The sequence below is a fragment of the Rattus rattus genome, chromosome 1 (genome assembly GCF_011064425.1).
Source record: "Rattus rattus isolate New Zealand chromosome 1, Rrattus_CSIRO_v1, whole genome shotgun sequence".
NCBI lineage: Eukaryota > Metazoa > Chordata > Mammalia > Rodentia > Muridae > Rattus > Rattus rattus.
Genome location: NC_046154.1, coordinates 139,735,707 through 139,760,616, shown reverse-complemented (window position 1 = coordinate 139,760,616; position 24,910 = coordinate 139,735,707). Strand labels below are relative to the sequence as shown.

Here is a 24,910-nt window from a genome sequence, read left to right as displayed (position 1 = left end):
TTCCATCCATTTGCTATGAATTTCATGAAGTTTTTGATAGCTGAGTAGTATTCCATTGTGTAGACGTACCACATTTTCTGTATCCATTCCTCTGGTGAAGGGCATCTGGGTTGTTTTCAGCTTCTGGCTATTATAAATAAGGCTGCTATGAACATAATGGAGCATGCATCCTTGTTATACATTGGAGCATGTTTTGGGTATATGCAGAGGAATGGTATAGCTGGGTTCTCAGGTAGTGCAATGTCCAATTTTCTGAGGAACCTCCAGACTGATTTCCAGAGTGGTTTCACCAGCTTTCAATCCCACCAACAATGGAGAAGTGTTCCTCTTTCTCCACATCCTCACCAGCATCTGCTGTCATCTGAGGTTTTTATCTTAGCCATTCTGACTGGTGTGAGGTGGAATTTCAGGATTGTTTTGATTTGCATTTCCCTGATGACTAAAGATGTTGAACATTACTTTAGGTGCTTCTCAGTCGTTCGATATTCCTCAGTTGAGAATTGTTCGTTTAGCTCTGTACCCCATTTTTAATGGGTTATTTGACTCCCTGGAGTCTAAATTCTTGAGTTCTTTGTATATTTTGGATATTAGCCCTCTATTAGATGTAGGATTAGTAAAGATCTTTTCCCAATCTGTTGGTTGCCCTTTTGTCCTATTGACAGTGTCCTTTGCCTTACAGACACTTTGTAGTTTTATGAGGTCCCATTTGTCAATTCTTGACCTTAGAGCATAAGCCACTGGTGTTCTGTTCAGAAAAATTTCCCCAGTGCCCATGTGTTTGAGATTCTTCCCCACTCTTTTTTTCTATTAGTTTGAGTGCATCTGGTTTTATGTGGAGGTCCTTGATCCACTTGGATTAAGCTTTGTACAGGGTAATAAGAATGGATCAATCTGCATTCTTCTACATGCCGACCTCCAGTTGAACCAGCACAATTTGTTGAAAATGCTATCTTTTTTCCACTGGATGGTTTTAGCTCCTTTGTCAAAGATCACATGACCATATATGTGTGTTTTCATTTCTGGGTCTTTAATTCTATTTCATTGATCTACCTGCCTTTCTCTGTGCTAATTCCATACAGTTTTTCTTGAGTATTTATTATGACTGTGAGTCCTGTTGCATTCTTTGTCCATCAATTCAGTTAGCATCCTTATCTACAGGTTCTTTGTAGATTTACCTAATAAAAAACACTTGAACCTTCATCTGTACTAAATGTGTTTAGACATTCTCTTGTCATTTTGCCTTGAACAATAGGGTATAGGGACTTAACAAATAGCATTTGCATTGCATTAGGCAGTATTTGCACATTAGGAATGACTTAACATGTATAATAGTATGTTTGTAGGTTCTATCAAACTTTTCACCATTTCCTGTAAAAGACGTGAGAGCTTGAAGAATTTGGTGTCTGTAGGGGTAAGGAGTCCTGGAATTAATTCCATAGGCACAGAGAGGGATAACTGAGTATGTTACTTATTTGACTCTTGCATCAAGCTTATAAAGGGCCTGTCCCCATGTGTTATAAGCAGACATGGAGGAACGAAGTGAATAGCTCAAGGTTACAAAACTAAACCGAAGATAGAAGAGTTGAACTGAAGTTTAATCGACTTCAAAGATGAATGACCACTGCCACCTCGTTCCTCATGATCTGACTAGTATATCAGCAGAAGTTAGACAAGATTTATGTATGAGTTCAGAAGTGACAAATAGGCAGTCTCATATGACTGTTGAAGGTATTGGGGGGGTGAGGCTTAATATGAGCTCTGATATAGAGGCTTCTGAAGTTTACTAGACTCAGTAATCAAATAATGATCTTGGATCACCAGCATTACAAAGCACTTATCAGAAATCATGGTGTCTTTGACATAGTGTAGCATCTGCAGTGTTTGAGAGGGCACAGAGGCATGGAGGGCACCAGGTATGCTTGGTCTCCCTTCTTGAGTGAAGTAATGGGAGTATAGTGTGTACTGTAGAAGATGCTTAGAAAAGGACAGCCTATTTTCTGCAGCCTTATAAGATGTTTCACTTTTTTTAAAAGACCCCTACCTAATCCCTAATTGGACATTGTTTCAGTGTTGAAAGGCAGCTGATACGTACGAGTTGTTTATCGCCACAGACCACATGATAAACCTAGAAAGCTTCCATACTCAGGTCATAGTTAACCCGAAGGCTATAGCCGAATTTTGCATTGGAGCTGGTAATGATGCCACTTATGCTTACTGCTACCATGAGAACACAGATTTCTCACTGATTCATGAGTCATGTCTATAGGGACAGTGGTGACTACAACTAGAAGCTTATATCAACTTAAACACTGCTGTGCCTCTTCTCTACATTCCTGTCTTTTTTTTTTAAAAAAATAAGATTTATTTATTGTATTTGTATGAGCACAGTGTTGCTGTCTTCAGACACACTAGAAGAGGGCATCAGATCCCATTACAGATGGTTGTGAGCCACCATGTGGTTGCTGGGAATTGAACTCAGGACCTCTGGAAGAGCAGTCAGTGCTCTCAACCACTGAGCTATCCCTCCAGCCCCTCCTCTGTCTTTAATACCTTCTCTGCCTTTTAAACAGGTGACTGGTGACAAAGTCAGTATGTATGTGCAAAGCATCAGTCCTTGATGTGTTTGGAGACAACTGTCTGGAACACATGCTGAACCTGGCTTTTTTTCCTCCCAGGGAACGCTTATTTGTTTCTCTTGTTCAGAGCAGAGGTAGGAAGCCCAGTGGGAAAACTGAATAAATGAGGCTGTATTTGTATGTTTAGGAACACACACACACACACACACACACACACACACACACACACACACACCAATGAAACAAAAAGAGGCTATGAAAAAGAGACCAAAGTGGGGTAGGTGGGAGGGATTGGAGGGAGGAGCAGGATGGGAGAAATGATGTAATTATAACATCAACATTAAAGCATTTGAAAATCTAAACAGACAAAAAGAACAGCCTCCCACCCAAAAAGGACGATTCAAAGTCAGATAATTTTGTCTCAGCAGCATACATACTGTTTTTACATAAATAAATGAGGTAATTAGAAGAGAAGTGTCTGTGAATTGAAGTACTTTCTGCAGAAAATGATGTCTGTAAGAGAGACAATCTAATGAGGACTCCTAACAGAGAGACTTCAGATGCTCAGTGCACTAGGAACTGCTTTGTTTCCTGGCTGTGGTATCCTTGAGGAGAGCTCCTTCAGGAGATTAGCATCACCTTGGATTAAATGAATTGGCTGTCCTTAATCCCTGAGCACACACGCTAATAATAAATCCAAAGACATTTGTTTACATGAAACAAGCAGGTTACATATCCAGTGACGTTTATACAAACCACAAACTATTTACTCTTTTCTTCATAAGGAAAGGTTCAAGTTCTGGTAAGTACCAAACTATTTAAAATATATCTCCTAAAAAATGCTGTGTCCACTGTATTTTGCCTTTATCTTTCATATCTAGACTACAAACCTCTGTTTTATCTTTAACCATTAGAACAATAAGTGTTATTAATAATTACTGTTTGTTGCTAAAAACTGACGGCAATCTTTGTAGTGTGCTGATACTGAAGTGGGTGAAAGCTTTAATGTTGGGAAGTTGCGATTCCAGTTTAGGGAACTATGAGGAGAGTTTACTAGAGTTTTGTTTATAATAGCATTATATATTTAATATTGGAAACTGCAATGCATTAAAGAACCTGTTTATATTTCAAAAGTCATGCCTACCACAGTAACTAGTATATATTTCCTCTGGGTCTCTTTTCCCTCCTGCCCAACATGGCTATAGAAATTTGTGATGAAATGAATTGAGTTTGCTATGGTATCAAGGTGAATTGTCCTGAGAGAAAATATTCTGATTTTGCCAGTTTTCTACACCATCCTTCCTCAGCTGCCTGAATTCTTACCACATGGGAGAAAATTAAATTGAAAATGTAATTAGTGAAAGGGTATGTGCATCTTTTAGATCTATCGTTTATTTTGTCAGATGTGTGCTGGACCAGACACATCGTGTGAATAGAGGCAAGGGTTCAGGTTTTAGTAGGACAGAGTTAAAAGTGTTGTTGACTGAGACCCATCACAGACAGGCAAGCATATCCTCAGCCAAACCTGGTGAACCAAAGGGTGTTATATTTTACTCCTTAATCTTACAAAGTAGTCCTAATTGTTCCATTGCCTAACTTTTGGCAGTGAAAAGTTTCTGAACAGAGGACGGAAGATATTGATATCCCATCACTAGTGAACAATTTTAATATACACTGGGCTGAAGGCAAATACATTTTGCTATCTCCAGGGAGTCAGTCTGGAGGAAAGAAGGAGGCCTCAAGATTCTAGTTTCTCTATTACCTCTATCTGCACTTATTCTTCAGGGCAAACTGAGTGGATTACTTGGTTTGTTTTCTAGGCAAGCCCAAAGTTTACTATTGCATTACTCCAATCTCACGGGACATGTATTTGGAAATGCTTTTAAGAGAATTTCTATCCAAGCTCTCATTAATTTCACAAACTAGGGAAGAAGCTCAAAGGTCCATGGTACACTTGGCCATCAAGACTTGGTGCTCACATAGCTGCTCTTGCTCTTGTGTGGTGGCTCCGTGCTGCAGTAGCTTCCCTTTCCTCCAAGGGCATACCTGGTACTCTGCATCTGGCATCTGGGGCGCCCATGAATTCCCTTCCATTGCTGCTGGACTAATCATGCTTTCTTGAGTATTTCTTTGGTACACTGACACACCATCAGTTCACTCCTGAATTGCACCGTTAATGTTCATGGATTCTCGGAGAGGTGCATAATTACGACAAGGCAATGTCTTAGCCTTGGAAAGGAACTCAGTTGGCAACCTCTTATGCAGTGATTGTGCTCTGCACCAAATGAGGACAGAACCTTTTATTTAATGTCAGTGCTGAGTCTTCATTATGTTTTGTGTTGTACCCACAGGGCCTATATTACCATGGGTTCTTAAGCCCGACTTGCACAAGAGCAAAATTACACAGCTTCCTAAAACTTCCCCTACTGATTTATCCCACTATTGTGTGTCACTCATCTTCCAGAGCATGGCCATCTTCAGCTTGTCCTTTGTGGATTAGGCTCAAAACATGGCTGGCAGTGGTGGACTCCCTCAAGGAGAGTGCTGACTCTTTCTCATTTGGGTTTTGTCTTGTATCTTCTCTCTTTTGGTTCAAACTTTTCTGTATCATATTAACCCAAAGCCAAGAAATTTAAAGCTTTTCAAAACCTTTGCCCATGTACAAATTTGTTTCCCAAAAGGCCAACAAGTTAACAGCATTTCAAACAACAAGCTTCAGAAGACTGATACTATTAAAATCTTCACAATGCCTTTACAAAGAGATGCATTTCATTTCTCCAAAATAAGGTAAAAATGGGTCTCAAATAGCTACTCGTGAATTTTCAAATAAACAGTGAACCAACCTAAAACCAATTGGAGGTAACGGGCTCTAAAGTCTTTTATTTAAATAGTGAGGGAAGTTTGAAAATAGAGATAGAGGAATTGTACTCATTTATGAGACACAGTGTGACATCTCAATCCAACATAATATACAATGACCAGACCAAGGGGAATGCTCCTCAGATAGTTACTATTTCTTTTTGTTGAGAAAACAGAACATTTCTGCTCTCCTGAATATTCAACTGAGTTTTAGCCATAGTATCTAGGACAAACCGGAGTCATTCTTCCTGTTGGCTTGTTCTCCTCCACTGGTGAAGCAGCCTCTTACCTTCCTTGGTGAGGGGAAAAAGCTTAAGCAGGCCGCTCAAGGTCAGGTCGGTGATTATCAGAGGATGAGAAGAGGCTTCAGTTTTGCTGACTGTCTTGAAAAGCTGGATTTCCCCCCTACTCACGCACTTGTCTGCTATGGCTACCTGTATTATCTTAAAAACTATAATCACTTTAAATCTCTGTGCAAATGAGACGGGAAACAACTAATTCCTAGGTTGATCATGGAATTTTTTCTTCTCTTGAATTGCACATAAAGATTTGCAAATCACTTGGGAGAGGCATGAAAAGTCTTAGATAATAGCTTGCAAATATTTATGTAGGCGATTTGGGCCAGATTTACCGTGCAAACATGCCTTCTGCTGCCTCTATACTACCAGCTAAATATTTCATTCAATTTGTCTTCAAGGATGCAGGGATTTCTTACGCTTTCAAAGGCACTAATAGCTAAAATGAATTAAAACAGCAGAAATAGTCATAATAGACTATAAAGGAGGACCTACAGTTACATAAAGCTTTTTTTACATGTTCCAATATTGTCACTCAGATTCTGACCTCAAGGAGCACCTCTGTGGCTTACTAAATGGCCTTCCTCTAATTCGCTCTTGATGTTCTTGTTTTAGAGCTTCTGGTGCATGCAGTGGTTAGATGGCACCATGGTTTGTAGTTTGTAGCTTATGGTTTGTCACTTACGCAGTGAGGAGGTCCCGATGTAAGCATCATGGTAGACGGTTTAACTACAGTTAGCAGAAGAAGCTTTTGATTCTAACATCTCCATTATAGATATCCATGATTTGTTACTTAATGGTATGTTTTTTCTCTATATACTCCATGCAGATCCCCATAGCACATTCTTTACTTAATGATACATGTCTTTTTAGATGTAACCATTACAGATTGCCATGATAAATTACTTAACGATACATTTTTCTCTAGATATATTTGTTATAGATCTCTATGATGCATTCTTTGCTTAGATACTCATTCACTTCCACCCAAATATCAAGCTGAACTTAAGTCTTCCTCCCCGCATTGTTAGGCCATGAAAGATTAAAATGATAAATTGGCAAACTCTTAATCTTCTCATTAGAGGAGCTCTGATTTGTGTCTTTGAGTTTTTGAAATCCTTTAATAATTTTAAACATTTCGAAAGTTTAGTGACATTTAAAAATGGGGTTGGAGACTTTGCTTTGTTGCTTAATATGCCAATAGCCTTGCTTAGATCCCTTGGACTGAAAACCCAAACCAGAAATGAAGCAGCGCCACAAATATCATTCCTAGGCACATCATCCTCTGGTACCTACCATCAGCTTTTGTCTCCATTCCGAGGTCATTTGAGCTGGTCAACTTTAGAGACTTGGTCAGTTCACATAGCCCATCCCTGGCTTTGGTCAACTATAACCTTGGTGTGGGTGTAGTATATCTATGGACTGATATCTCTAATTTGAAGCCAATTTCTTCGGAGTGCCAGTCAGATCTTTCAAGAACTGGGTGTGTGTTTTGATGCCTATAGGTAACCTGGGTCCTTTGGAAGCAGCAGAGGTTGGCAGTCAAACAGGATCTCAATAGGTGATTATTTACAGGATGTTCACTGAAGCTGAAATGGTACAAGTAGCAGAATTACTGGCCAAGGAAGCCTGTTTCTTGGTCACTGCCACTTAAAGGTTTTATTCATTTTCCCAACTCGGCCAGAAAGTGGTACCAGATGTGCAAGTTCCACGTTCATTCTCTGTGTGGGTAGAAACAGCTTCTACCCAGTCTTGCACAGTGTAACTAGCAAGAGTCAGTCTTCCCTGCTAAATTGAATGTCACTAAAGTCCACTTCTAGTATTCAAATGGGGAGGACCTCTGATTTTAGATCAGCAAGGTAGGGCTTGGGTCCCTGATTGTGATTGTTCCAGGCATACTGCAGACAGGCATTGGTAGCTTGTTGGGTCATTGTTGGCAACCTCAGACCAGCAAAATATCTTTGCAACAGTTCTCCTAAGGCAGTTTTCCCAAGGTGAGCTTGCTAGACTAAGCTGGGAGCTGTTGTCTCTGGAATCATTTTCCTATCTGTGGTACTCAGCCAGCCCTCTTGATTTTCAACAGTCCCCTCATCAGTTGCTTTTGATTTTAGTTCTGACTTGAGGAAATTCTGAGAACACTGGGAGTGTGAACATATCTTCTGGGGCTGTGATGAATTAGGGGAGGACCTGACATTTCCTTTAGTTGGTGCATTGGAACAGGTTCTTCCATAGAATACAACCAGCTGGAGTTTGGAAGACATGAAAGGCTGGTCAAGGTTGGCGAGCATTGCATCAGGGTAGGTGCCAGTGATTGGGCAAGGCCAGGTCATCTTGAGATTGCTGTGGCTCCATGTAGCGCTAGAAATCAGAACCAGATTTCATCCTCTGTGGAAGCTACGGAGTAGGGGTGAGTGCTTCCTTGGTTCTTCAGGCTTGATAGTCTGTGAGACTGTGTGGGTCTCACATTGGTATGGTGCAGACCACATGATGAGAAATGTTCCAAGACCAGGAACTGGTGGAGTTTATACATGTCTATCCCCCTGTGGTGCACTGGGTGGGTCTCAGAAGATAGGCTTCTCCCCCAAGCAAGTGCCTGACTGACTGGCTGCCTTTGAGCAACTTAAAAAGTCTTACCTTAGGGCCACATGTGTATCTATGTGTTCAGTTACCTGCTGTTGCAGAAAACGATTGTCCATTTATGTAAAACAACCTCAGTAGAACTGCAGGTTGTGGCCCAGCCAGATTCCTTACCCACAGAGCTGTTGAACCACTATAAGATACCACACGCTCATTCACTACTCATTCAGAAGTTACACATTTCCATTTTATATTTTAATTAAAAATATTTTATTTATTTTTATTTCATGTGCCATGGTAGTTTTGCCTGCACATTTGTCCATGTAAGGGTGTCAGAACCCTGGAAACTGGAGATACAGACAATTGTGAGTTACCACGTGGATGCTGGTGATTGAACCCAGGTCCTGTGGAAGAACAGCCAGTGCTCGTAACCCCTGAGCCATCTCTCTACCCCCACTTTTGCACTTTAATTTCCTAGTCTATTTCACAAGACACCAATCTACCTTTTTCTTGGAGACAAATGCCATCTTGGTATCTCATAAGGGCTTCACATTCAGTTTCCTGAAGTTAATCCAGTTTGTGCTGGTAATTCCTGCCTCTCTTTTGGTGACCTTACCTGGTCTCTGTGTTCCAGCTCAGTCTCAACTTAGCACACTCAGAAGCTGATTCTGGGCTTTGCAGTCCCCTTGGCTACTGGACAAAGGCCCTGGAATCTCATCTGGGATGAGCATGTCTCAGTTTCAGAGACTTTGATGGGCTGAGAGCTCCAGAGCAGTGCCCCCCCAGAAACAACTGTGGTCATGGTGAAGGAGATCTGGCTGGGAGGTTTCCAGAAATGCTGTCTGATGATCTTTCTGTAATAAGCACGCTGACACCAATGATAGTAGAACAGGGGAGATGTTACTGGTGGACCAAAGTCAGGGTGGTGAGTCTTAACTGTTCTCCTACAATAGAAAGGTGCTCCAGTTGACCTGGACAAGGCTCCCCACTGCCCTCGGCTCTGGGTCAGTAGCTGCTCTATAAGCACACATGTGCACCTCAGCTCCTGAAAGACTTTGATCCCCAGTCCAGTTTGTGTGTTTTTACATTCTAAAACCACAAGGCAGGGTGGGCAAGCAAGCAAGATTCTACAGAAGTCTATGCAGGTTCTTAAGGGCTGTTCCAGCCATTCTCCAGGTCACCCTCTTCCAGGCAGCATGTGAAGCCATGCTTGACAAACGAGAAGTACAGGCAGTGCTTTAAGTGAACCATTAAGTAAGCCAATATCTAGTAAATTGTCTTTTCTACCTTATTCTACTTCACAAATACAAATCTTTATCATAACACTGTGGGAATAAGGTCTTCATTCAGTTATATGCCATGATTATCTTTTTTAAAAAAAACAGATTTTATTTATTTTTTGTGAGTATACTGTCGATGTCTGCAGACACACTAGATCAGACTCCACTAGAGATGGTTTTAAGCCACACTGTGGTTCCTGGAAATTGAACTCAGGACCTCTGGAAGAGCAGTTAGTGCTCTTTAGTGGTGAGCCATCATGCCATGATTATCTATATGTATGTATATATGTGTATATGTATATAAGTATATGTGTCTCAGTTGCATAGCTTTCTGCTGTATTGACATATATACCATAACTTATTTGCACTAATCTTTTTTTGCACTAATCTTTTTTTGTACTAATCTTTTTAAGTGCCAGTACACTATCCTAAAATTTTTATCGTAAACATCCTTACTCTCCTTCCTACCCCCAGCTGAGGACCTAATTCAGGGACTTGAGCAAGCCGCTGCTCTACCATTGAACTAAATCTCCTGGTTTCACTTATTACTGTAGTGTCTTAAGATTGTCTTTCAAATTTGACAGACCACTTAATAAATATAATCCTAGGACTATTCTGCCTGTCTTCAGCTACAACTAGCAAGCATTATCATTATTACACAGTTTCAGTGGCACAGCTACAGAACATTGTAGAAATAAGTCATTTTCTCTTCTCTTTAGGGCTCATCCAAAATGAGTGAGACACCTTCTACTAGTTTCTCCATGATTCGTCTGACTTCTTCTGAAGGTCAAGTTCCTTCTCGCCATTCAAATGTCACTCATCCCATAGTGGCTAAACGTATCAGTTTCTATAAGAGCGGAGATCCCCAGTTTGGTGGTGTTAGGGTGGTGGTCAACCCTCGTTCCTTTAAGACTTTTGATGCCCTGCTAGACAATTTATCCAGGAAAGTGCCCTTGCCCTTTGGGGTGAGGAATATCAGCACGCCCCGTGGACGGCACAGCATCACCAAGCTGGAGGAGCTAGAGGACGGCGAGTCTTATGTATGCTCCCACAATAAGAAGGTGCTTCCGGTTGACCTGGACAAGGCCCGCAGGCGCCCTCGGCCCTGGCTCAGTAGTCGCTCTATAAGCACACATGTGAAGCTCCGCTCTGCTACTGCCACTATGCCTACCACCGCTCCTGGCATGTTTCGTGCCCCAAGGAGGCTTGTGGTCTTCCGGAACGGTGACCCAAAGACCAGGCGTGTGGTCCTTCTTAGCCGGAGGATCACTCAGAGCTTCGAAGCCTTTCTACAGTACCTGACACAGGTCATGCAGTATCCTGTGGCAAAGCTGTATGCCACAGACGGAAGAAAAGTAAGTGTACTGGTGGCTCTAAGTTATCTCCCGTGTGTGTGTGTGTGTGTGTGTGTGTGTGTGTGTGTGTGTGTGTGTGTGTGTGTATGTATGTATGTATGTGTACACATACACATGTGTATCTGCACATTCATGTATGTAAGTTCTAGTAGTCTTTTTCTTCCTGTCAGAATCTGACAGGTGATTGGATTGGAAGGTGTCTCCTTTCTCCCCTTTCGTTATCTGTGAATACTGACTTACAATGTTTTGTTCAAGAATACTATTTTTCACAGTACTTCTTGGAAGGGAGTGACCGAAAGTAGTATTTTTCTATCTAGAAAAAACATTTTTCTAGTGTCTGGAAAAAGCATTTTCCCAGGATCTGCAGCTAACAGTACAAGAGATCACCTTTAAGAGTTGCTTGCTACCCGTTCCACAGGGCCTTTTCCCATTTGGCTCTGGGTTCACAGGCACTTGACTGTAACTGTAGGCTTTGGTGGGGAATACCACATAGCTTTTAAGGACCCCTTTAATTATGCCAGAATACTAGCTTGTCACTTTCCAGTGAGCATGCAGGCTCAACAGTGTCTGTGGGTCTGTCTACACCCATTACCCCGAGCTGCCTGGATTGTTTTGTGTATATGATTGGCATCTAAGAAAATGCACGGCGATTATGTCTTTCCACCCTGGGAGGCTGTCAAATTGACCTAATTAAAGTTATAAATATATCACGTGGAAAGAACAGTACTTGCTGACCGACTTTGCTTTCTTCTAGGTTCCTAGTCTCCAGGCAGTGATACTGAGCTCTGGAGCTGTGGTGGCAGCCGGAAAGGAGCCATTCAAACCAGGAAATTACGACATCCAAAAATACTTGCTTCCTGTCAAGTTACCAGGAATCTCTCATCGCATGCACCGGAAGGGAAAAGCCAAGATAGAAAAAAGAAAGAGTAAGCTACTTATAAATAGACCTTATTTTTTAGCTCTGAAACTTTTTCTTTGCTTTATCAATAAAATTATATTTAAAGGACCAGGTTCATTCATCACAAAGACAAAAAACTGAGAGGATTAAAAGTATCACAGAATGAAATTGGTTAATTTATAGTTGGGAATATTCACAGAGGTTATCTGGTGACTTTTTGAAGGACTATTCCAAAATAATCAATGATAAACATTTTGCACGAATGACATATATACTTTTTATTTTTAACAAAAACAAAGTAACAGAATTTCTTCTTTCGGGGAGAGTTTTGCAGAATTTATGTGACATCTCTAGTAGCTGTAGACTTTTTTTCTGAATGAGCATTCATAGTTCAGCACAGCAAATCAGTGTTTTATATATTAAGATAAAAATCTAGCTATATGCTCTCCCCTCTGAAGGTATTCCTGTAAAATTATTAAATGTCAGAAACACTTCTTGATCAAAATAAAGAGGTTCATGCAGCTGGTTCATGCTAGTAACAATAACCTAAATTATGAGGAATTTAAGTTTTATTTACCTGTGTGTTGTTGTCCTTAGGATAGGGGAGAAAGAGGGTGTCTTGAGGCCTGAGAGTATGAGGGAGGTTAACACCATCTCTTACTGTACCCCACTATTTCCAGGGAAATGTAAGTTCTATGCCCATGTGCTGATTGCCATTTATAACTGAATTTGAACTTTCATTCTTTTTAGAATTTGAACAATCTTTATTTTAAGAAGTAGTATCCCTGTTTTTTAATTGCTAATATGGCTGAAATAATTTAATGCTTTCATCTAATTATTTCAAAACCATACTCTTATTTGTCAATGCACCTATTTTGTAGAGATTTGTTAAGTTTTATTTCAAAAAGTTAAAAATGAAACACTTTTATTTACCAAAAATTATAAAAATATTTTTAGATTTAGCTCTGAAAACTGCAAAGGCAATTACTTTAGAGGATGCGTGCAAAGAACTACGAGGAGGAAATCTGTTACATTAAGAAACACAACAGTCACCTCACACCAAAAGCAACACTGGGCTGTGTCTAACTCAACAGCTTTTTTATGTATATATTAAATCAACTGCACCATTTACACAAGTAAATACTATTTGATTAATTAAGCATTAAAGATGTTTCTGCTTTCATAAAGCTTCCAAGGGCTGACTTGTATACGCTCAGATGGAATATCACCATATACTGCTCTTTGCCTGCCTTTCTTACAGAGATGGGACTTATTAGATTCCAAATTTGGTATTGGTAAGCATATAAAACAAAACCACACAGGAAACATTTTTAGCCAATCTAATCATTAGCAGCTTATACTTTATACATTTCTTCTTATTATTCCTTTATAAAATTGCTAAAATTAAAATTCTGTGAATGTCTCCATTAAAGTATGACTAGTTTCCTTTTTAAAGTAGTTTGAGGAAGAAATGAAAACAAAAACAGAAAGAAGCGCAGTAAGATTTCCCAAATAACCAAAGACTACATACAGTTTAGAAATAGACTTGTAATACTTTATTGTAAAATACAGAGAAATGGTATTGTGAACTAACTTCCCCTTTTCTTCTTCTTTCTTTGCTGCTTCTTCCTTGGGATATTTACAACTTTTCTGCTCTCCATGTTTTATTTTGACATGGCGCCTTCATTCTTAAAATCTTGCAAGTGAGCACACATTCAGTCCCAAGACCCCAGACTGATTCCCTGGCCTCAGAGAAAACATATGATTGCTTTTCAGACTTTTCTGTAGCCCCTGAGAATTACCTGGCCTTAGAAACGCATGATTCTCAGACTCTATCAACATATCCTTCTGAAGATGGTGTTGAGAAATCGATAGTTTTTAATCAAGATGGTACTATGACGGTTGTAATGAAAGTTCGATTCAAGATAAAAGAAGAAACTGTTAAGTGGACAACCACTGTCAATAGAGCCGATCTTTCTAATGATGATGAAAAGAGTAAGATAAGTAGCTATCCTGGTAAAACAGAAGATCAATCGTCTAGTTTAAAGCTTGTGGCGCCATGCTCATTGTCCGAAGACATCACAGACACCACTCAGCAGGGCAGTTTGACAGAGGAAGAAAATACTCAAATGACAGAACAGCAGGCTCTGTCAAGTAGCTCTGCTGGCTGGGAGAATGCCTCCATGGAGGTAGGCATTCAGGGAAGCCAGAAACAAGTGAAACACTTTTATAGACCCCCAACCCCTGGACCAAGGAGAATGAGACAAAAGAAATCTGTGATAGGGACTGTCACCGTAGTATCTGAAACAGAGGTTCAAGAAAAGCAGTTTTCTTATAGGGAAGAAAGAGAGGTTGGAGAAAAATCCAAGTACCACATGTTTACACATTCTTGCAGCAAAATGTCCTCAGTATCTAATAAACTCGTTCAGATCAGTAGCGATGATGAGAGGGAGTCAGCATTAGAAAGAACAAAGGAAAGTGGACCGCTCAAGTCACATGCCATAAATGCTGGTGCTATAGAAATTACAAGTCAGAGGGTCTTAAAGATGTGCCATAACAATGCTTTAGCGTCAACTGTATCAGAGAACTCAGTTGTGGAAGAAGGCACAGATGACAGTGCCATATCAGGCAAAGCCACTACCAAGCACTTCAGAACTTGTGGTAATGCCAATGACAGCTTCAGTTCTACTACAGCAGATACAACTCTTACCTCAGGTAACAACTGTCCAAATGTCAGGACTATTTCTGAGGTTCCTTCTGTAGGATCTCCTGTGCTCACCACAGGACTTGTTAATGAATTTGCTCATTGTGGTTTAACAGAACATCCAGGAAATGGAAGGCAGGTTTCATCCCCTTTTGCCAGCAAAAAAAAGAAGAAATCTCAGCAGCGAATGATAACTTCCAAGGATAAGAAAAAAGTGATTGAAACCAAAGGAATCCCTAACAAAGTTGGGAAAATACACAGAGCAGGAACAATTGCACAGGTGGTACTATTGCAAGATTCGGACGGTCTGGATAAAGAAGGGAGAGTTCGTGAGGAGGAACTTGACACAAGTCCTATGGTAATTGAATCACATGATATTTTCCCCAAAGGTAATTCCAAATTTTCCAAGAATTTCCATAAAAACAAATTAAATACTGTTCAAAATCCTAAGACTCAAAAACTTTTAGCTAAAAGAAAATCAAGACCACTAAAGATTAAAAGCATAGGTGAACTCAGAAAACAAGAGACTGGTCAAGAAGATAAAGTATTTCTCCATAGCGAATCTAAACTTTATGAAAGTAATTTGGAAAAACAAAGTTTACTTCATGTGTTTAATAGTCTTGAGGAAGACCAGAAAGCTTTGCATAGATCACAGTCACAAGTGGAGACAGTAACTGAAAATTGGAAAGGAATGACAAAAAAGAGTTTAGTCCCAAAAGTTAATGATCTACACATAACTGTAAGAAGCCAGAGAAAACAAAAGGGAGTTAAATTAAAGTCAGGTGCTACAGTAAGTGAACAGCATATTGCAACCAGGGCGGATCCATTAGCATCTTTGAAAAAACCTGATTTAACCGAGGGTATTCCCCATCACTCAGTTAAGAGCTATATACAGCGATGGTTGCAGAACGTAAATCCATATCCAGATTTTGAGCACAGAAAGTCAGCTCCACTAGGCCAAGATAGAAGTAATGTGGTAAATTATAACAGTAATGGTTTTCCGGAAAATAATCTGCCTACAACTTCTTCAAAAGGAAAGAGTTTTTTAATGGAAAGTAATAAGCGCAAAACTAAAAATGCCAATTGGAAAGGCAATAAAAATCAAGAGACAAGTAAATCTCTTGTTGTTAAAGATAATGGTGAACAGCCTAATAAACATCCCTGTGAGAGCCAAGATGAGTCTCTGTATGATTCTTACTTGGTTCCTTTGCATGACAATTGTACTTTGTCACAGACCAGTATAAACGATCCTAGTACTAAAAGTCATTTATCTACTGAAAAGTCAAGACCAGAAGTGAAGCTTGTTTACCAAGAAATGAACTTTTCCACAAAAAGGCAAACTCTTGAGGTTGCCATTCAGGTAGACACTATGGGAGAGAATGTTCCAAAAGACTTACTAGCTCTGTTGCTCCAGCACCTGGAAGCTTTTATTCCTAATAATCAGAAACATCAAAATGGAATTTCTCAACTACCAGGTTCATTAGCAGAGGTTGTCTTCCCTTCTGCAATATATAATTCATCCACAAATCTCCTTCTGGCTTGGCTTTTGGTACTAAACCTAAAGAGAAATATGAATAGCTTCTGTCAAAGCGATGCTCCTAAGACGACCAGCAGATCTTCAGAAACAGCTGCACTGTTGGATGTTCTGAAGCACGTCGCCATCACAGAGGAAGCCGATGACTTGAAGGCCGCTGTTGCCAACTTAGTGGAATCAACCAAAACTTGCAGTGGACCCAGTGGGAGAGAACAAGATACGGTACCAGCAAATTGTATAGCAGCCAGCCTTCACAGTGTAGACAAGTGTAATGAAAACAAGAGTACCCAGAAATGCCTATTGGATGAAGGCTACTCTGTCAGGGGGGGCTCGGGGCCCGAGCTCTGTGTTTCAGAAATGGTTAGCAAGTCATACAACACTCCATGTGAGATGCATACTGTAAGCATGACTTATCCTCCAAAAGGGGTAAATAACCAAAATGATGCCCTTTTCACTAGTAATGGTAGTTCTACTATGAGCCAGCATTCCACACACAATGCTTCTTTCCTAGGAGAGGCCTGTTTACTTACAGATAGTGTGTGTTCCCATAAGGCTTGTGCCCAGAAGGACAACATCTATGAGGCAGCTTGCCTGAGTGATGAGACTCGCATTCCCATCAGAGACTGCAATACAATTGAGTTCGTGAATTCAAAAGAAAACAAATGCACTGACAATCTGGAATTAACTGAAGAAATCAAAACTGTTGACAAAGTTCCAAAAGACCTAAGTATTTTGGCAGATTCTATAGATAAAAATGAATCTGATATATCAACTTCATCCCAAAATGTCAATAAGTTAAGTTCTCAAGGTATTTTCCTAAGTAAATCTAGAGATTCTGACAAGGACTATAGTCCTCTAGAAGAATTTCAAAATTGCCCACCTAAGAATATTGTGAATAAAAAGAAATCTATTTCTTCTGATAAGGAAGATTCAAGGACTTCTGAAGAACCAAGGTCAATAACCAATAGTGTGACATCAAGTGAAAGAAATGCCATTTCAGAATTAGAATCTTTTGAAGAATTAGAAAGTCAAGACACAGGTATCTTCAATATGAAGGTAAGGACTGAAGAAAAAGCTGCCAAGGAGTCAATGCAAAAAGAATCAGAAGCTAGGATGAGTTTGGAATTGATAAACATATCAGGGAGGAATATTATAGAACAGGGAAGAAGAAATACTGCATTTCTGGAGACAACAGGTAGGGGGCAGGTGACACCACCATCTTTAGTTTTTTGCTATGATTCTAATAAAAACACTGAAAAAGAGATAAGTGTAGGAGAAACTAAGATGAGAGTTAAGAAGATAGTAGACAGCATGGAAAATGAAAGTTACACAGACTCTTCACTTAATTGTAACAAACAGCACAGAAGTCTAGGGACCTTAGACTGGTCAGATTATGGATCAGACAGTGAGAGCCGATATCCTTGTAAAGCACTGAGCAACGAGCACAGTGATGACACTGGCCAAGAGAGAGAGTACCCTAGAGGAATTGTGAAAAGGGCAATAGAAAAGCTTTATGGCAAAGCAGAGATTATCAAACCACCATTTTTCCATGGGTCTATACACAAATCTCAAGTTTGTCCTTATAATCCTGTGGAAGTTTCGTGTGTTAAGAAAACACATTTTTATGAGTCTGAATGTCAGTCACTGGTCTCTTCTGAACAGGTATCTAGAAGTTCACTCATGTTGCAGGAATTCCAGGAGGAAAGACAATCTGAGGTTGATGCTAGTGGCATGAGAGACAGTTTTGGGGACGGCAGCATAGAAAAGGTTACAAAACCAAGTGAGCATGGCAGGGTCTTTACGGAAAAAGAGAAAGGAAAACTGATTGACAATGGCAAATGGCTCCTGAGAGAAAATCATTTGTGGAGGGTGTCACTGGACAATCCTGGCATGTATGGCAATGCAGACACCACATCAGTGGATACTCTAATGGATAAGAATAGCATTGAGGTGCCGTATTCACATTTCGGAGAGTTGGCTCCTGGTCCAACAATGGCTGAATTGTCCTCTTCAGAAATAGAGGAAATGACTCAACCCCTTGAAGTGAAATGCAATTATTTTAACTTTCCTCATGGTAGTGACTCTGAGCCTTTTGGTGAAGATTTTCTAGATGCACAGAATACAAACTGCCCCAAAGAGAAAATACCCAACCATCACAAAGAGGAGAAGTGTAATTCTCCATCTGAAAGAACGTGTACACCTGTTACTCAAACCTTTGCTTCTGCTGGTAATAAAGTCCACCCTGTCTGCAGTGATGTTATTAAAACTCAGCCGTTACCTGGACGTAGTATAACTCATGGTGCGCTTCAGGAAGGCGACTCTCTGGATAAACTCTATGCTCTTTGTGGTCAACATTGTCCAATATTAACTGTTATTATTCAACCTGTAAATGAGGAAGACCGAGGATTTGCTTATCGCAAAGATTCTGATATTGAAAATTCTTTGGGTTTTCAGTTATGGATGGAAATATACCCATTTCTGCTACAATCAAAGAAAAACATGTTCACAAGTGAGAGCAGGAAAGTGAATGTGGGCAAACAATTTACTGATAATGCCATTGGTGATCTGTGTGATCAACTTTATTTCAAAAGCATGATTGACTTGGTGGATAAAAGAGCTAACTCTTTGAGGGAGGAAGTTAATTTGAACAAAGTTCAATTATATTTAAAGAAAAGGTTTTCAGATCTTTTGCCTTCATCGTCACTAGTGGTGTGGGATATGAATTCTGTTTCACTAACCCCCAGCAACTGGACAGATAACTTCAAAAGTATTGATGAGAACAACTTCATTAACAGATTCCAGAACTCAAGAAAAAATCCCAACCAAGTAATAAGAGAAGAAAACAGTTGTCAATTCCATTGGGAGCTGTTTGGTCAAGTTTACTTGTTAGATATTTGCCAAGTTGAGAAATCCTTACATATCAAAACCAGAAGTAAATTAGAAATATATTACATTTTAGGGGGTGAAGTTCTTTTCATCTGGGAAGAAGAAAATCAATTAAATATAATAGATACTGAAAGCCCTAATGATCAGAATGATTTATAACTTCAATATTAGCACAATCATTAGCTGTCAATTATGTTTTTCCCATAGAAAGGTACAGTACATGGGATAGACTTTAGGCTAGATTCTCTAAGAATTCCTTGCTTTTTCAAAATGAGAATACCTTGGAAAACATATTCTTGGATAAAATAAATTTGGTTTTTTTTATTGCTTTGTTCCTCATTTTCTCAGTAATTAAAGTTTTATGTAGTTTTATTTTAAACATGCATAATTTTGCATAGCTATGATTTTGTCTGATCAGGATATAAGAAATATGGCCAGGACAAGAAATATGTCCTTAAAATGTTGTCAAGTGCATATATGATATTGAATATAATAGTGAATAAATGTAACTTTAAACTATTTCATTTAAGTGCTGATTGAATAAAAAGTATTATTAAAGCTCTCCAGTACAATTTGCTCTTTTTTTTTTTCCAGAGGGTTGGCTCTTGTCTCCTCAGAACATTCACTGAATTTCCTAAGTATTCTGTAGGACAGTATTCACTATTTTCTCACAAAAAAGAACATATGACTACCAAGTTGTAGTTCCTAGGCATTATAATCTTTAAATTAAAATTTTTCATTTATTTAAAAATGTTTACATTTGTAGTTAAAATATAATTACAACACTTCTCCTTTCCTCCACTCCAACAACTTCCCTCCTGCGTTCACTCCCTCCAACCCTTCTCATATCTTCCAACTCTCAAATTGATAGTTCTTTGATTATTATTGTTACATGTGCATGAACAAATGCTTAAGTACAACCAACTGTTTCCATTTTGTTGTTTCTTTTATGTACGGTTTCAAGGCTGGCCACTTTATACTGGATAATCGATTAGGTTGCTCATCACTCGAAAATGCTAATAACGTCCTCTCAGCACTCATAATTTGCCTAAAGTTCTTTATCTAGGGGTCAGACCTCATGGGATCTCACTTTTCTGTGTTAGCATTCTTAATTGATACTGTCACTGTTATGTTTTGTTTATGCAGCCATTTCTAAAAGAGGCAGTCTCACAGAGGATTTCCTTGTTTCCTGGCTCTTACACTGTCTGTCGATCTATCTACCTTATCATCTCTGTCTTTCTGTCTGTCCTGTCTCTCTATCTCTATCTATCTATCTATCTATCTATCTATCTATCTATCTATCTATCTATCTATCTATCTATCTATCTATCTATCTACCTACCTACCTACCATCTCTGTTTGTCCTATCTCTTCTCTATCTATCTATCTATCTATCTATCTATCTATCTATCTATCTATCTATCTATCTATCTATCTATCTATCTATCATCTGTCTATCTATATTCTCTCATCCATTCATGTCTTTATCTTTTTGTCTCTAATTGGAGCTGGAAACTGCAGATTGAGAGAATATGTGGCATTTGTCTTTCTAAGTCCAGGATACCTCACTCAAAATAATCTTTTCTAGGTCCTTGATACTTGTTTATCTTCTCAAGAAAATTGTCTTAGATAATTATTTGTACGGTGGATTATTGGTTTCTATTTCATTAATTCATACTTTTTTTCTATCATGTAGTGGTCTGGGTTTGGTTTGCTCTTGTTTCTCTGAAGTTTCAGTTGGTTATTAAGTAATTTATTTGTGCTCTTTGTAGTTTTTTAATGTAAGCGTGTAGGCCTATAAACTTCTCTCTCGAGACTGTCTTACTGTGTCCCAAATGTTTTATTGTGTTGTGTTTTCATCTCTATTTGGTTTCAGGAATATTTTGATTTCTTTGTTGAATTCTTTGACCATTCATCATTCAGTAATGAGTTCCTTAGTTTCCATGAGTTTATATGCTTATGAAAGTTTTGTTTGCAGTTTTATTGTAAAATGGCAGATAGGATATATAGAATTATTGTAGTTTTTCCTGCATTTGTTGATGTTTGTTTGTTGCATCAGAATGTGGTCTATCTTAGAGAAACTTCTATGTTCTGCTGAGTAGAATATATATTTGGTGTTGGAATGGAATATTCTATAGGTATTTGTTAGGTCCAAATTTGTTTAGTTTTTAAAATCTTTTTTTCTGGAGTTGACCTTTTAAAGAAAATGAGGTGTTAAATTACCATATTGTTGTGTTTGTATTAATCCATGTCATAATTCCATTAGTAGGTCTTTCATGAAACAAAGAGTACCACAGTTTGGTGTATTTACATTTATTTTTGTACAAATTTCATGATTAAGTGATCTTTTGATTGGAATGAAATGTCCTTCTTTGTCTTTTGTGAGTAGTTTTAGTTTGAAGTCTTATTTTTTCAAAGAGTAGAGTGGCCATGTCTGCTTCCTGATCTGTTTTTCTTGGAATACTTTTTTCTTGTAAACAACAAAAAGTTGGATCTTATTTCATAATCCATCTGGCTACCTCGTATGTTTTTTTTCAAATTGGAGAGTTGAAGCCATTAATATTTAGTCATAATTGAAAAATGTGTGTACATTGCAGTCTTTAATTTTATTTCAGTGTTTTCTGGTTTGTCTTCTCAGTCATGCTTTGTATTTTGTTAATTGTAGTTCCATTTATTTTCTTTCTGGTGTCTCTTGGTTGTGTTTATTTCTCTTTTTAGTACAAAGTGTATTGCTTTCAGTATTCTGTTTAGCGTTTTTTTGTTGGATTTGATTTTTTTTTAAAGTCTTGTTGGGATTACAGTAAGTCCTTTTATTTTTCAACTATGACGAATAATTTTGCAGGGTATAAAAGTATTGGCTGGCAGTGGTGGTCTTTTAGAACTTGGGCCTATTGCTCTATGCTATTGAGAAATCAGCTGCTACTCTGTTAGGTTTTCCATTTTATGCGACTTTTGTTGTTTCCCTTGGAGCTTTCAATATTTTTCTTTGTTCTGTTTATTTAATGCTTTAATTGTGATATGTTGTAAGGAGTTTCTTTTCTTGTCTTTTCTAGTGGGTTTGTATGTTTTTCCTAAGTTTTGGAAAGTTTTCTCCCATGATCTTATTAAAAATCTGATCTATGCCATTGACCTGATATTCTCCCCACCCACCCTGGCCCATAATTTGAAGAGTTTGTCTTCTTATGGTGTTCCACATTTTCTGTATGTTTCATTCTTGTGATATATTTTTCCAAATTCTTCACTTATTTATTTGGTCTAGATCCTCTATTTTACGTTCAAGTCCTGATACTCTGTATTATCCCTGTGAGGTTTTCCCGAGTTCTCTAATTGAGATATTGAGTTTTTCAATTCCATCTTCATTTCAGCTTTTGTTCTCTTCAGCATTTCTATTTTTGTTTGTTTTTATTCAGTTCTTAAATTCTGAATTATCTTCATCATTTCATTTAGCTGTATATATACATTATTTTGAACATCACTCGGACATTTACTGTTATCTTGGAGTTCAGTGATACATTTGTTCATATTGTCTTTAAATTCCTTACATTCTTTGTATAGTTTATGATTGTTCTTTTAAATTCTATGTCCTGAGGTTCATCTAAGGGATTTTTCCATTATAGAGTCCTTCTACGAGACTAGTGGATTTGAGGGGAGACATGCTATCTTGACTATTCATGTTGTGTTTTGCAATATGACCTGAACATGTGGACTTTCCTGCCTGCCTTAGATCGAACCAGTTGTAAGAGAAGCATGACTGAAGCTAGGCCAGTGAAATCTGAAATCTGATAGATGAGCTGCTTATTCATTCCAGGCAAACATGGATCTGAAACTATGAGTTAGAAGTAGGCATTGAGTGCAGAGGTGGCAGCCAGTGGAGGAAAGGATGAGAGAGGAACAGAACAAATCACCAGTCAAAGTGTCTCCTAAACAAAGCATGCTTGAAGCCACAGATATAGAGCTATTTGTGGATGAACAGATGAACACAGGTGAAAAGGAACATGGGAAAGGGAAGAAATGCATTTCCCAAGGAAAGTAGCTCTTTAACAGGGTTGGGGAGAAAAATAATCTTAAAAAAATTTCAAACTGTCAAGGTAAACACACATTCTGTGAAGAAAAAATTTAAAGGAGCCAGAATGATTTAACCTGAAGCTCTCTTCAAATTGAAAGACAACTGGCATGAAGATATTAACAATTTTGTTGTTTTCATGCTTAATGGAGACACTTAGTTACATATAAATAAAACATACTATATACACACACTTGAATATGAACAACATTTAAAAACAATTATATAGCCTGTGTATCAATCAGGAAACCCTTTAAAGACTCCTTATACATTTTGATGTTATAGAAATACATTTTATAGAACTTAGAAATCTTCTGTCTAAGAGTAACTAAAAAATAGAATGAGTAATGTTCTAGAGCAACAGAGGGAGGTGCCAAGTTTGTCACTGAGCTATATGAAAGTACATGAGGGAGAACTTCTGTTTTTTTTTTTTCCCCAAATCCATGAGTTAGGAAAATTTCTACTTCAGTTGAAGACCATCTCTATATGACACATGCTTTCTCTGTATTAAAGCAATGCCCTCTGCTAACTGAAGTATGGGAGTCATAGTGTATAAAATTTTATGGTGAGCAGTGAATAATCATAATGAAAATATGTAAGCGTTAGATGAACAATATGAATTAACAGTAATATTGTGGCTACTGTATATCCAGGATTATGGGTTTATTCTGTTATTCTCATTAGATATAATATTTATATGTATTAGCTTGCACCCATTATACCTATATTATTCAATATATCAGAGCTTGGAAATTAGAAATTTTCAATGTATCAGCTTGGAAATGAGGTAAATTATTTTATTGTTGGTACACAATAGCTACTTTATCAGGATTTGAAGGATTTGAAACAGGTCTTTTAGATAAAATAATTAGTTTTATTCTCCCTCTGTATTTAGTTTTCTTCACTTAAGGAAGCAAGGGTAAAATGTTTAAAGATATTAATTCTCAGGGAAATTTATATACACACATATGGATTTGGAAAGTGTAATATTTAGGTACATGGCTGAGTTATGGGAATTGCCTAGCTACTAAAAGTTTAGAAAGAAATGCATAGTATAAATTTGGCAATAATGCTACACCAATTTCTTTGTGGTTGATTTAACTCCACAGTCTTCAGTGGCTAATACCACACCAATGTCTTCTGTAGCTAGTTCACAACAATGTCCTCAGTGGCTAATACCATACCAATGTCCTCCAGTGACCTCAGTAACACAAGAAAATGAAACTGAAGACACATGCTGAACTTATAATAAGCTAACATTTAATGCACCTCTAACTTCAAATGAACATGTGCATGAGTTGACTTCTGAGGTCTAAGGTCACATTAATATTTATGTTTATATTCTAGGTTAGCACATTACTGGGACATGCACCCAGTGTATTCTTTGTGGATGAGAAATACTGTTGATTGCTTTTGGTTTTTTTTCTTGTTATTAGCTTCATAGCCTTGTTTGTAGAGGGATATTTAAAACAGTAAAGGATATCAATAATTCTCTTATTTCATAAAGCAGTATATTTCAACAATTTTCAGAAATATCTACATTTTCTGCTCTTAAACATTTAAAGGATGTTTTCATTTTCACAAGAAAAAAACTTATGAGTTTCAGGTTAGTCTGAGCTACAGTGTGAAGCCCAATTAAAAAAAAAGTCTTGCAACACTATGAAACTTAAAATATTAAGAAAAAAGTTAAAGGGAGATATGATCATACAGGTCTCATTCTTGCTTTTGAGATGAAGTATCTTGAAAGCCCAAAGATGGACATCTAGCACCTTGTATCCAGTAGAGCCTAGATGTTTCTAAATGTATGATGGGACACATTTAGATAAACTAATAGCCTGCAGATGACCAGGTACTGATTGATGGCAATATGATATCTCAAAAT

General features: G+C 38.2%; 1 protein-coding gene across 2 annotated transcripts in view; it reads left to right on the top strand.

The window, feature by feature from the left end:
• Nucleotides 1-3,189: 3,189 nt before the first annotated feature.
• Nucleotides 3,190-24,910, top strand: part of Rp1 (RP1 axonemal microtubule associated) — a 241,262-nt gene continuing 219,541 nt past the window's right edge. The window contains exons 1-4 of one of the 2 annotated variants that reach the window (XM_032890523.1): nt 3,190-3,378; nt 10,308-10,943; nt 11,698-11,869; nt 13,546-19,534. In XM_032890523.1, the coding sequence (XP_032746414.1) occupies nt 10,320-10,943; nt 11,698-11,869; nt 13,546-19,124 (6,375 nt within the window). In that variant the 5' untranslated portion in view covers nt 3,190-3,378; nt 10,308-10,319 and the 3' untranslated portion in view covers nt 19,125-19,534. Of the gene's footprint in view, nt 3,379-10,307; nt 10,944-11,697; nt 11,870-13,545; nt 19,535-24,910 lie in introns of those variants that run through there. The other variant, XM_032890524.1, reaches the window with a different exon arrangement.